Below are 12,818 nucleotides of genomic sequence, written 5' to 3' on the forward strand. Positions count from 1 at the left end.
CAGGGCGTGTTTGTGGTTGGCCAGCCCCCTGTTTCCTCCGCACTGGCACTCCCACTCGGCAGCTTCATTGGTCAGCGCCTCTCTTGAATGAAGCGCCGCAGAAACGTGCAGGCAGCGGGCAGAAGGAAGCTGTGTGGGCCGCCGCAGGGAGCGACCGACGCGCAGCGACACGACCCCCGGGCGCGTTGCGGTGTGTGTAGGTGAACACCGTTTATCCGTCGAGCAGAGGCAGTTGGCTCTCTCCCGGAGCTCCGCGTGTGAATGAGGTTGATGCTGCTCTGTTGCACCTGGAAGGACGAACGCATGGGAGAGGAGGAAGGTAAGGACCTGCGTGCTGGTTACGCGCTTCGGCTTTTGGGGCGGGCGATGCGGAGACCACGGCGCACTCCCTGCTCCTCGAAACGCAGAAGATGCTCCAACAGAAAAAAAAAAAAGCTGCACACTGCACCGTTTCTGTGTTTACTGTACCGAAATAGGTTCGTGTGCAGGGAGCGCCAGGCTGTGCCGCAGATGAAGCCATTCTTCGAGTGGATGCGGCCAGCATGTTTGTATGCAACGTTCACCCTCAGGCCACCACCACCACACTCTTCATCTGCCGCCAGCCTTCTCCAATAATCCAACATGCAGTGCTTATAAACAGGTTGTTACATGAGAAGTAACTGTGCTTTAAGAGCTTCCTTCATGCTGTGTGAAAACACACAGGTGGCAGAGTTTCCTGTTGTGCCTGCACCAAACTAAGACTCCCACAGACTCCATGATTAACTTAGTTGTGTGACCGGTGTAGATTTAATCGTATAAAGCAGCCAGATAACCTTCTGATCTCATTATTAATGAAGGTGTTTTAATTGTATGTTTTTTTAATTCATTGTTTTCTGGATAGTGATTCAGGAAGCTATGGCTCGAACAGCTGGTAAACCACATTGTTGATCTATGTGTGTGTATTTTGGCATGTGGTGTGAGATAACTGTGCACACCGAGCTGTCAGTCAGCTTCACTGAGGTGAACAATGGGCGTCCTATGTAAGGTTTCACTTTGCATTGCAGTGTGGTTAGCTAATCTGGAAATGTCTGCTTTAGGTCAGAGCGGGCGGGGCTTACGCACCTGTACCTGCACAGGTTTTACAGTTTGTGCCAGAATGTAGGTGTGTTTCTGTTTGCCTTGGCAGCCCTCTCTGAAGTCAACAGGAGGAAAGAGATCATGCAGAGAAATGCTCCACAATAAAAAATGCTAAAAAAAAAAAAAAAAAGATGGTAAAAAAAAAGTGTTTAAAGAGAGAAGGCTGGAGGAGTGAAGAAGAAAAGCATTAGCACCAGACATCAGCACCCAAAGCTCTGCCAAAATGGCTTTCAGTTCACAGGATGGATGAATAATTGAAGCTGTTGTGCAGAGTTAAGTTTTATCAAGACTCTTCCACCAGTATCCAGATTTCATGTTGTGGCACTTTTGAACTTAACCTTGGTCAAAATTGGGCCTCTTTATAGCTGCTTTGTATGTGGAGAAGTACTCTTGTTACTTCTTGTTGAAATGCCATGATGAAGAGGTGCTACGCTCGGCTGTTACTCTGAGGTGACAGTCGTGATGTTACTCTTGGGTGTACTGCAAGTTCAGGAGCTCAGCAGTGAGAGTAATGCGGGGGAACCTGAAGCAGTAGCATCTGTGCAGTTTCATTCTTTACAAATCAAAACAGCATCCCCACGGATGGAATGCTTTCAACTGGCTGCCATGTTTGTGTTTGCTGTTACTTACTGAGTCTTGCCGTGTGGCTTTTTTTTAGGCAAATTAACTCAGGCAACAAATGCATCTAACACAGCATAACGTTGGCCGCCGCCTCGCCCTTTGCACCAGATGAACCCTTACTGCAGGATAAATCGTCCCAACTCTGCCAAATTGCTTTTTTCCTGAAACTCTAATCATAATGAAGATTTTCCTAAGAGTTGGAATCTTTGATCTGCAGCTAATAAGATTCCTCTCATGGAAACGACTCTTATCAGGAAAGAAGTAGAAGAAAGCCGATGTCTGGTTTAAATTCTGTTTAATTTACTTTTCTTTTCTGCGTTAGTTTGCATTTTGTAAGGAAATTATAAAATGTTATTAGCAGGCATGTTATTAGCCTGCTAATAACTATGTTATTAACTATGTTATTAGCAGTTTTGACGATAACTACATTATTTTAAAAGCGCACATCTACCTGCCATCGTTTTATGCATCATCTCAGTTTCTCTTTAGTTTCTTTGTGTCGTTTCCTGCTTTTACAACAGGCACCCACGCCTCCACACTCATGGTGCGTTAAATTTGAAGTCGAAAGTAGGAATTTCTGAGTTTCCAGTTGGGAATTTTCATCTGGAATGGCCCCCCTTAATCTGAAGTTCCGAGGCAAATACAATGCAGCATCATCATCACCCTGATTTCTACACTCGATTAGTTTTGGACTTGTTAGCCAAGCTTGCTTAATAGAATAGCTCATTTCAGCTGCTCCCTTATTCACAAAGGGGTCGCCACAGCAGGGAGCTCCACATGTTTGACGTGGCAGATTCTAACACTAGATGTGACACCCAAGTGGGTCTGTTGCTCCTCTGAGACTGAACCAGGTATCTTTCGTGTGATAGAGATATGTGTAAACCATTACACTATAGAGCAGCTGTAGAGCTGCCAAAAACAGTGTTTCCACCGTTTCCTCATACCCTTCTGAGCAAGGTTATGGTAGAACATCGTAAATACTTGTGCTGTGGCTCATTCTGTGGCCTTTTGTACAGGTAAATTGTGGGGAAAAAACCCAAAACAACAAAAAAAATGGAAAGTTTATGACTAGAAAAAAGGGATAAAACATCCAATTAGAGGTAGGTTTGGAAAAGTAAAATAAAAGCCTTTTATTACTGATCATAACTACCTTTGGAAACCTGGATGTTTTATGCCTTTTGGTCATAATATTTCAATTTTTCTCATTGCCAAAGTTTGAATATTATCCTATAATTCTAGGCAAAAAATTGTGTTTCTTTAAATGTTATGATTTTTTTTAATAAACAAGAGTTTTTCTATTAAACAGGGCAATGCAGCAAATTAGTGGTTTTGCCCCTGCTGAGCCGTATGCTCATTAAAAATGCCCCTTCAGATGGTACATCGTTTCTGCTCTGGTGGTAACGATGGAGGAGACGCTGTGTGGTGTGTTTGTTTGAGTTGTGTTTTTTTAGAGCTGGGTTATAAACCAGCAGTGATAATTTGCATAGCCAGATAAGCGATGGAGATGGCATACAGACAGAGACACAAACACACATCTCTTTGTACGAACTGTTTATAACTTTATGTTTAATGAGCTTTAATATGGTGATATCAGCACGTCGGTCTCCTGTCATTACAGCTGGAGGAAGTTTGCCCGTGTGCGCGGGATGCAAACAGAGGATCTACGATGAGCAGTACCTCCAGGCCCTTAACAATGACTGGCATACCGTCTGCTTCAGGTACTTTCAGCACAAACAGCAAACCAGACTCAACATATAAACCCAGACTTTGAGTGCACACACGTCTTTAAGTCTCACTGAGTTTTTGGCCACTTGGGAACAACACTGAAATATCACAGTGCATCTTGCTTATTTATCCATCCTACAAGTCCATCCAGCTAGAACAAATACAGGTCAAAAGTTCGCTGGTGTTTAGCGCTGTTCATAGAGTCGACCAGAGGGGGAATTCTACCTATCAATTAGCTGCTAAATGTTCCACTGTGTTCAACAGCCGGTTACCAAGTGTCTGCTGAATGGTATATTACTGTGATTAATATATCACTCATTATTACTGCTTTAAAGGACAGCGAAGGAGTGAGTGAAGTGAGTTAATGGTTGCACATATAAGGCATAAAAGTACCCTAGAAAATAAAATAAAAATACCAAATATTTGCTGTTTTCAGTGTTTAAAAGTCCTGTGAGTCCACAGTCCAGTGAAAACCCTTTTTTTCTTAAAATACTGGTTCCACAGGAAAATAAAGGCTAAGCAGTAACCGGATGTTGCTAATCATATCCACTGTCTGTCTGATCATCAGTTTACAGGTCTGAAGCATTCAGTGTGGGTTTAAGAGCACGACAGCATGGCTTAAGCTTGAAAGGTTTCATCTGAACAAACCACAAGGCTTCTGGAATAATGTCCTTTGGGCATGTTTGGCTGTAATGTACAAACACCTCATAGCAGCAAACAGGCACAGTGGTGGAGGGTGATTATTTAGGCTTGTTTTCCAAGCATAGAACGTGGGCACCTATTAGGTATTAAGCTGATGATTAACTTCTCTGTACATCAAAGTATTCTAGAGTCAAATATGAGGCCATCCATCCGACAGCTAAATACTGACGCAAACTGCGTCGTGCAACTGGTCAGTGATTCCAAACACAGCAGCAAAGTCCAGACCGAACTGAAATGTTGTGGCGGGACCTTAAGAAAAAAAATTCTTGCAAACTTCAATGAACGGATGTAATGTTGTAAAGGAGTGTGGGTCAAAATTCAGAGATGTGAGAGACTGATAAAGTTATTGCTACTAAAGGTGGTTTAATGAGCTAGTGAATCATGGGGCATATTTATTTCTCACAGGACTGCAGAGAGTCCCGTGAGAAACTTGATTTTTCACATGACTGTGCGATTAAAAAATGATCAGGTTTCAGGATGTTAGATAAAGCAGTTTATTCATATCACCTTCTCTTCTCCTCTCTTCTCGCCCTCTTCTCTTTATAATATACATCCTCCCTCTAGGTACCATCTTCTGCAAATTTGATCTTCAGTTTCACTGTTTTGCTGATGACACCCAGTTATATCTCTCTTGCAAACCTGATTCCTCCTTCCCACCTTCTTCCCTTACAGAATGTCTATCCGAGTTAAAATCCTGGTTTACCTCTAATTTTCTAAAGCTCAATGAGGATAAAACTGAGATCCTCCTTATTGGCACCAAATCCAACCTTTTGAAGGCGAACCATTTCTCACTCACCATCGATAACTCCACAGTTTTCCCTTCTCCTCAGGTTAAGAGCCTTGGTGTCATCCTAGACAGTTCACTTTCCTATAAATCTCACATCAATAATCTCACCCGTTCTGCCTACTTCCATCTACGTAACATTAACAGATTGCTTCCTTCTCTTTCCACCCAGTCTACGTCCATTCTTGTACATAGTCTTGTTACCTCCCGTATTGACTACTGCAATTCTCTTCTGCATGGTCTCCCCCAAAAATCCCTTCATAAGCTTCAACTGGTTCAGAACTCTGCTGCTCGCATTATCACCAGAACCTCCTCCTACCAGCACATCACCCCTGTTCTTCAGGAACTTCACTGGCTCCCTGTGAAATTCCGGATAATTTTCAAACTTCTTCTGCTCACCTTCAAGGCCATTCATAACCTCGCTCCTTCTTACCTTTCTGACCTGTTAACCACCACTTGTTCTGCCCGTTCACTTCGTTCTTCTTCTTCTATCCAGCTTACTGTACCTTCCTTCCGCCTCACCACCATGGGAAGCAGAGCTTTCAGCTGCTCTGCTCCCAGGCTGTGGAACTCTCTGCCCCCTGAAATAAGAAATATTGGTTCTCTCCCCCAGTTTAAATCCCAACTCAAAACTCATCTGTTCAAATCTGCATATTCACTGTGAATCCACTGTTTGTTCATTTTATCTTGTGCTTTTATTTTATTGTTCTTATTCTGCCATTGTTTTACTAAGTGTTTTATCCTATTGTAAAGTGTCCTTGGGTGACTTGAAAGGCGCTCATAAATAAAATTTATTATTATTATTATTATTACCTTGGGAAACTGTAATAAAGATATTAAATGGGAGAAATAGCTGGCAAGTTGTGTAACAAGTTTAGTTTTTTGTGGTTTCAATGTAGGCTTTGTACTGCAGCATTTCCTGGAAATAGCTGACATCACAGTGAAGCGCTACTGTTACAGACTCGTTCCCAGGCATGTCTGTGCCTGCTTGTGTTTTCTTTTTTTTCGAGGAGCTAAAATTCCCTGAAAACATTGAGTTTTCATGTTATTGCCCATAATCACATCTTGTTCCTTGTTTAATCTTTTCTTCACTGTAATGCTAACACAAGTATCCTCCTCCCACCACCTTTTCTAAGAAAATCTCCTTAAATCTGATCTGTATTTTTCTCACAAGTGTTTCATTTTTATTGGTGAAGATAAAGGTAAAGTTTCAGATTTTGCTGTGTTTTCTTGTACTTTTAGTTTTTGATGAATTCTGTAACAGACATAACCTAAACTAGTCCTGGCTTCAGACCTGCGTCAGACAAGTGATAATGTCGAAACCTTCACATGATGCAGTAATGAAACTTTACAGGTGCGTAGCTGAGATCAAAATGAAAATTTGGAGTTTAAAGATGGGTGTGATCTAACTCACAAACACTGAGCAAAGGGCACCAGAATAATATTTCCAAAGACAGACATTGGCATTGTGGCTGTTGAGACATCTTCTCTAGTGTTGACCTGTAAAATTACAACGTCATGACACCTTCACAGTGAAGAAATTGTAAAAGATGCAGATACACATAGACACAAAGTCACTAGCGGTTTAAACAAGTCCTGACTGGCTCACAGTCAAATGTGTGCTTCTGAAAAATGACATTCAACGCTCTGAGAGCTGAGTCAACTCTAACCCTAAGCCATTACATTTTGTAATTTTCCTCACTTATAAGTGTCTCCTTTAACATTTTGCTCACAACATATGCGTACTCGATTATTTTTATGTAACTATTTTACCCATCGTGTATGAGAAAAGTGGAGATGGGTAATAATTCAGGTCCGTTTCCACTTCTCTTGTCTATGGTGTGCCACAAGGTTCTGTTTTGGGACCTTTACTGTTTCTTTTATATTTGTTCCCTCTTCAGTACTTTTTGAGCACTTTTAAAAACTTTTCCTATCATTGCTGTGCAGATAACATTCAGTTGTATCTCTCTTTTAAGCCACACAATATTTTTAAGCTACAGGCGCCATTGAAAGTTAGATGGTAGACCTTTTTCTCCAATGTAATGAAGAGAATACAGAAGTGCTTGTTTGTGCTCCTGACAGATTTAATGAAAACTAGGTCCCCTGGCCACATTTGCTACATTTTTTGTCAGGAACCTTGGGATGACCTTTGACTCTCCTTTCACTCTGGATGCTTACGTGAAATCTCTGGTTTGCTCCTGTTTTTTATCACTTAAGAAATACCCCCAAGCTGAGTTCCATTGCGACATGCTCTGACCTCATCACATCTGGATTTCATCATGGATGCAAGACTTTTAACTATTTTTCTAAGTACTCACGTGTCGCACTGTTGTTAATTCAGTTCCATTAGCTTCAGAGTCCATTTTAAGATTCTGGTTTTTGCTTTTGGAGCTCTGCGTGGACAAGCACCAGCAAACATCAGACAACTTTTACATCCATATGTCCCCAGTAGGCTTCTGAGGTCATGTGATCAAGACTTGCCATAACAGCTTTCTAATAAGCTGGTACTTGGCGCCACATTACCTAAGCAGTTTCTGACGCGTGCTCCACAGCTGTGCGCTCAAATACTCACAAGTCCAAACTTTGCCTTCGCCTCTTCATGCAATTCTTGTCCCAGTTGACTATCAGTTATGCAGCCTAACCTTACATTGTTAACTGTTGCATTTTTGACCTGAACGATTTAACCCCTTCCCCTTAAATCCCCTTAAATGCAGTAACCCAGCAGGTAACTGCCCCCTAGTGTGCAAAAGGCCAATAACAACAAAAACAGCATGTATAAATAAAACTTTATTTAATTCCTAAAAACATACAATACTTATAAAACATAAATATTGTCTTTAAGTTTACCGTATGAGTGCTGTTCTCTGTACTTTGACTTCATTACAGATAGTTACAGAAACGTTCAGACTTGACCTGTCTGAAAACCTGTTACGCAATTTTATTTACACAAACCAGAGCAACTCATAAATAGAGGCACTCGCATACCTGAAGTTGCTCAAGACTTTTTCTCCTAGTCAACCAAAGGGAGTCGTTCTTACTCCGATGAAGCACACGTTGGTTGAACTCTTGCGTCAAACCTAAAGCCACCCCCATATGAACATTTCTACGGTCTGTGGATTTGGAGAAATGAACAAGCAGGTTTTAGTTTCAGACTCAGATTCTGGTAACTTGCACTACACCATGTTGTGTGTGGGCAGAGAGACTGTGTGTGTCTCTGTGTGAAAGAAATCTATTAACATTTTTGAATTTTAATTGATTTTCATGAGCAGAACTGATCCTATCCTGGTAGACAAAACACAGAAGTTTTTAACATTTCTGCAACTGAATATCAAATGTTGGAGCTTGCATTAGAGTCCAGACCCATCCATTCATTAAATAGATTTAATATTTAATAGGTCAGTCTTCTTCTGTATAAACAAGCTTCCAGCTATCACAAAAGACTTTATGGTCTGAAAGGAAAGCAAAGAGTGTTGTTCGTCTCCTGTTACTTTTCATCCTCTCTGTTAAATATCTTTCATTAGGAGCTCTTATGTTAAGACTGCTGCATGCTGTCCTAAGTTTAAAAGAAAGTTAAAGTGCAGGCGTCACTTAACATTCAGTCAATGCAGCCGCCTTGGGTCATGTGACACGAAGCTCGGAGCAGACAAATTAAGACGCAGTCGCAGATGTTTCAGATGCACTAATGGTGATCGATTCCTTCAGCAAGGCAGAGCCAAGGAAAAATGTGTTTTTGTAAAATACCAGAAATAATCACGCAGATTTCTGGGAGGAATTTCCCTGTAGTAAACATATTAATTCTGTAGATTTCCCTTCTTCTTCTTCTCCTCCATCATTTCGCTACTCATTTTAGTGGTCGCCACAGCGGCTCATCTGCCTCTATCTCACCCTATGCCTAAAATCCTCTGTCACACCAACCCTCTGTGTGTACTCCGTCGCTACATCCATTTATCTTCTCTGTGGTCTTCCTCTTTTCTTCCTGCTTGGCAGCTCCATATTCAACATCCATTATTTAATATTTTCCTAATTAAACCAAACTGGATATAAACAGTCCAGGACTGTCACTTAGTTTCGCGAGTGGAGATTATTAACTTTAAAAGTGGGCTTATTTTTAAATGACTGTTTAGTTTTTTTGATTAACAGGACACACATGCTGTCGCTGCTTTTCTTACTGATGATCTTATGTAACGTTTCCTTCTCTTTCTCTCGTCTCTACTCATCTCACATCCTTCATGGAGATAACCTTGTTTGTGAGAAGCAGGAGAACAAACAGCCACTCGCTGAGGAGTCCTCCTGCTGTTTAAGCACTCAAAGCTTCACAAGTCAGCCTCTGTGCCTCTGATCACTTCTGAAGAAATGAGTATTACTTTATCTTTTTTATTTCATAATAAATTAAGAAAATAAAAAATAGTCTGAGATTGAAAAGATGATTTCTGAGTGGGTTCTGACCAAGATAGTAAACAGCTCAGGCAGAACAGTGCATATAAACACATGCACACAATGGTTTACACATAGAAGTAAATTAAATGCATAAATAATGAAGTGCACTGACGTCAGGATTAAAAATGTCTTAACTAAAGCCAAAATAAGCACTGTAGGTCAAACAGGGTCAATGATGGTCACGTATAACAGATGTGACTACCAGATGTGACTTCCTCCATATGTACTATAATTCATCCTCAGCAGTTTGAAAACCAGCTTTTCAAACTGTTGTATAAACAGTTTTTTTAATGTGTTTTTTTTATTCCACACTTTGTTATCCCCTTTCCCAACCACACTGTCTACATTACCCTGAATGCAACTCAGACACCGATGTGTATTCACAGATTCGGGTGCGCTATCATGAAAAAGTACAGGCAATGCAGACGAGACAAAAACTACAATTCATCCAGTGCCCACTTGAGGCTGGCTGCAAGTGAGTCAATTCAAACAGACTCCTGTGGTCAGTTTTTACATCAATTTGTAATGTTTGTGTATTCTGAAGACAGATAATACGGTCTGCTGTTAGGAACAGGGCACCCTGAGATCTCTGCCCCATTTTTAGAAGTGAACGTGAGGTACTTGGTAGTTCATCCACCTTTACTGTTTATAGATGCAGCATGCTAACCAACTTTGCTGTGATTGTGTCCGTGCTGTAAGACTTTTTCCCAGTCTGTTGTAGCATACTCCTCAGACATTATACAAATGTGCTGGGCCACCGAAGATTATATATACAGCAGCTGCTTGGCCATGGGAAACACATGCAATGAAACTCCCGGCACGCAGACCGTTGGTGAGGTGCATTGTACCCTTTACGTACTGTGTAACGTTATGCACTCTGCCACTTCATGATGGAGTTCCTAAAAGCTTACACTTTGCAGTAATACCAGTTAGAGTTGATCGCTCCATCTAGGATGGAAGGAGTTTCACAAAATGACTTGCAGAGGTGACGTCCTTTTAAGCAGTGCTTAATTTAAGGAGCTCTTTAGAGCAAACAGTTCTTTCATAAATTTTTGTAAAGGCAGACCCCATGGCTATGTGCTTCATTTTATACACCTGTGGCCGATAGCTGCCCACACACAGGTAGAAACTGTGTTTAATATGGGGACTGGCAACTTTGGTTATATTAGACAAAAACTTACTAATTCACCTATTCTTAGTATTTGAAATAAAGTTTGAGGGTCAATATAGCAAAAGGTCATTGGAGATATCCTGGAAAACCTAAAGTAATGGCAGGCATGGAGGTCCTGGTGGTTATGTCTTTCTTATAATGTCAGTCTGTGGATAATGCAGTGTCACCTGTCTTCGAACAGAGATGAGGAGCAGTTGAAATGGTCACATTTTTCTAATACCACATTGTTTTTCCTTCATTTAAATTTTGATCAGTAAATTACTCAGATGATATCACCACATGTGTAGACATAAATTCTTTAAAAAGAGAATTTTAAAGGTTGAAGAATCTTCGGGGTTATACAGAAACAAATACTAATACAGAGCTGGTGCTGCTGCCTAAATCTGTTGGCCGAACGGTGTAGCTGCCATCAGTTGGATCGGCTTACATTCAAACACACTCGCAGTGCCTCCACTGGTCACAGGTGGCACAGTGCAGCTGTATCTCATCTACAGTGCAAAAAATTTGCATGGAGACCTCTTCTTGGTCATTGTTAACGGGCATCACATGTAATCAAAAAGCCACATTTCACTGATAGTAGCTTTTCATAGTTGCACTGACTCAGTTTTATTGTCTATTGATTTTGACCGGCTGTAAAGGTAGTAAATGTCCAGCTGCGTTTTCGAGTCTTGCCTCTTTTCGTCAGTTCATCCGAGCTGGTCAGTGGGTTGGCTTGAAACTCAGCTCTGAGTGGGTCATTAATGATTTCCTCCTGGCCAGATATCTGAATGGGAAATCTGAGGAGGGCATCCTGGCGTAGGGTTGAGTCCACAATGGTTTGTGGTATCTATATGCACGGTGAGCACAGATAGGGAGTTACATCTGACTGAGAAGGGCTGCTGCAGGTTTCTGTGCATGCTTTTTCCACCCTGACTTTTAAAGTAAAAGCACTTTTACTTGTGTTATCTGCTGTCAAGAGCCTCGTGTAGCTGATTCATACGTGAGCTCTGTGTCAGCTCCATCACACTTGTTTGAGGTGTCAGATATCAGCTTGTAGCTTTCAGCCCTTCTGCTCCTCGACCATGTAGTGATGCTACACACACCAGAACTGTTGAATTAACAGGAGAGAAGCTGTGTGTGTGATGGAAGTCTGTAAAAAGAGAGTTTTCCCCCTCGAGAGCACAAATGGATAGAAATTAGAACAGGATCTTCAGAGAGAAATGGATTTCCATGGTAAATGAAGGTTGAACATCGGTGGGAAAGTGAGGAGTGGGACAGGGACTTTCTGGAGCTTAAATCCTAACCCAAAAAAAAAGTTTTCCTCTGAAAACAGCAGGAGCTAGGCTTCATGGGAAATCGCAGTCAAGCTCTCAGTATGAAGTTTTTTTTTTTCTTTCCTTTTTTCCTTTCCATTTACATCAAAGCTGAACTGCAAAACAGAGACTCTTCAACATTAATGCATCCACAATATTTATTCATCTACACTGATCTGAAACTTCCATTATGTTGATTTATTCAAACATGTTGGTTGTAATTTGTTACTCAGATATGTGTTACAGGCTTTCTTTCTTAAATATGATCCATTTGACTTTACGTCTGATGCCCATCCTGAAGCTAGCCTTCTCATTTATCTGGGCTTGTGGCCCCCTTGATCACCGTAAACAGACTGGCCATGACCTTTGACCTCACTTGCGGTACTTTCACATTTTTCTGGCCTTTTTCAGCTTTATTTGATAGATACAGTGAAGAAAGGACACGAAAGCAGGGACAGATGTTGGGCCGGTTGCTTTTTTCCGTATGGCGTGTGGTCGCCTGCTTAACGCACTGAGCTAAACCAGCACCCAATAAACAGTACTTTGATGAATAATAAAAACATTTATGGCGTTTTCAATGGCTTGTAGTTAATTTCTTGCTGCCCCGGCACTGAATAACCTTCACTAACGTTTCTCATTTTATCTTGTGGTGAGTTCACTAGTCCGATTAAAACATGCTGAACGTTTCAGTGCTTCACGATTTGTAATTATTCATTTATTCATTATATCTTAAAAGGACCATAACGAGTCAGAAGGCAGTGAGAGTCCCTTTGTAAATTTCATTGATTTGAAGACCTTAAATTTAGGAATTAACTCCATGGAAAAATTGTGTGGATCAGGATCACTATGAAAGGAGTGCACCTCAAACTGCTATGGCCTCTCTGATTTAGGGGATAGGATGGTTTCTGCTCTTCATCTGACACGGCCATGTGTTTGTCTTGTAGTCTGATTCACCAGCTTACAGTAAAGC

At 41.3% G+C, this 12,818-nt stretch overlaps 1 protein-coding gene across 1 annotated transcript in view; it reads left to right on the plus strand.

Moving 5' to 3' along the window:
- Window positions 1-61: 61 nt before the first annotated feature.
- limk1a (LIM domain kinase 1a) overlaps window positions 62-12,818 on the plus strand; it is a 55,850-nt gene continuing 43,093 nt past the window's right edge. The window contains exons 1-2 of the mRNA XM_084950003.1: window positions 62-319; window positions 3,356-3,455. Of these exons, the coding sequence (XP_084806129.1) occupies window positions 262-319; window positions 3,356-3,455 (158 nt within the window). The 5' untranslated portion in view covers window positions 62-261. The remainder of the gene's footprint in view (window positions 320-3,355; window positions 3,456-12,818) is intronic.

This window comes from Perissodus microlepis, chromosome 14 (genome assembly GCF_051167445.1).
Source record: "Perissodus microlepis isolate ML-2025 ecotype Zambia chromosome 14, ASM5116744v1, whole genome shotgun sequence".
NCBI lineage: Eukaryota > Metazoa > Chordata > Actinopteri > Cichliformes > Cichlidae > Perissodus > Perissodus microlepis.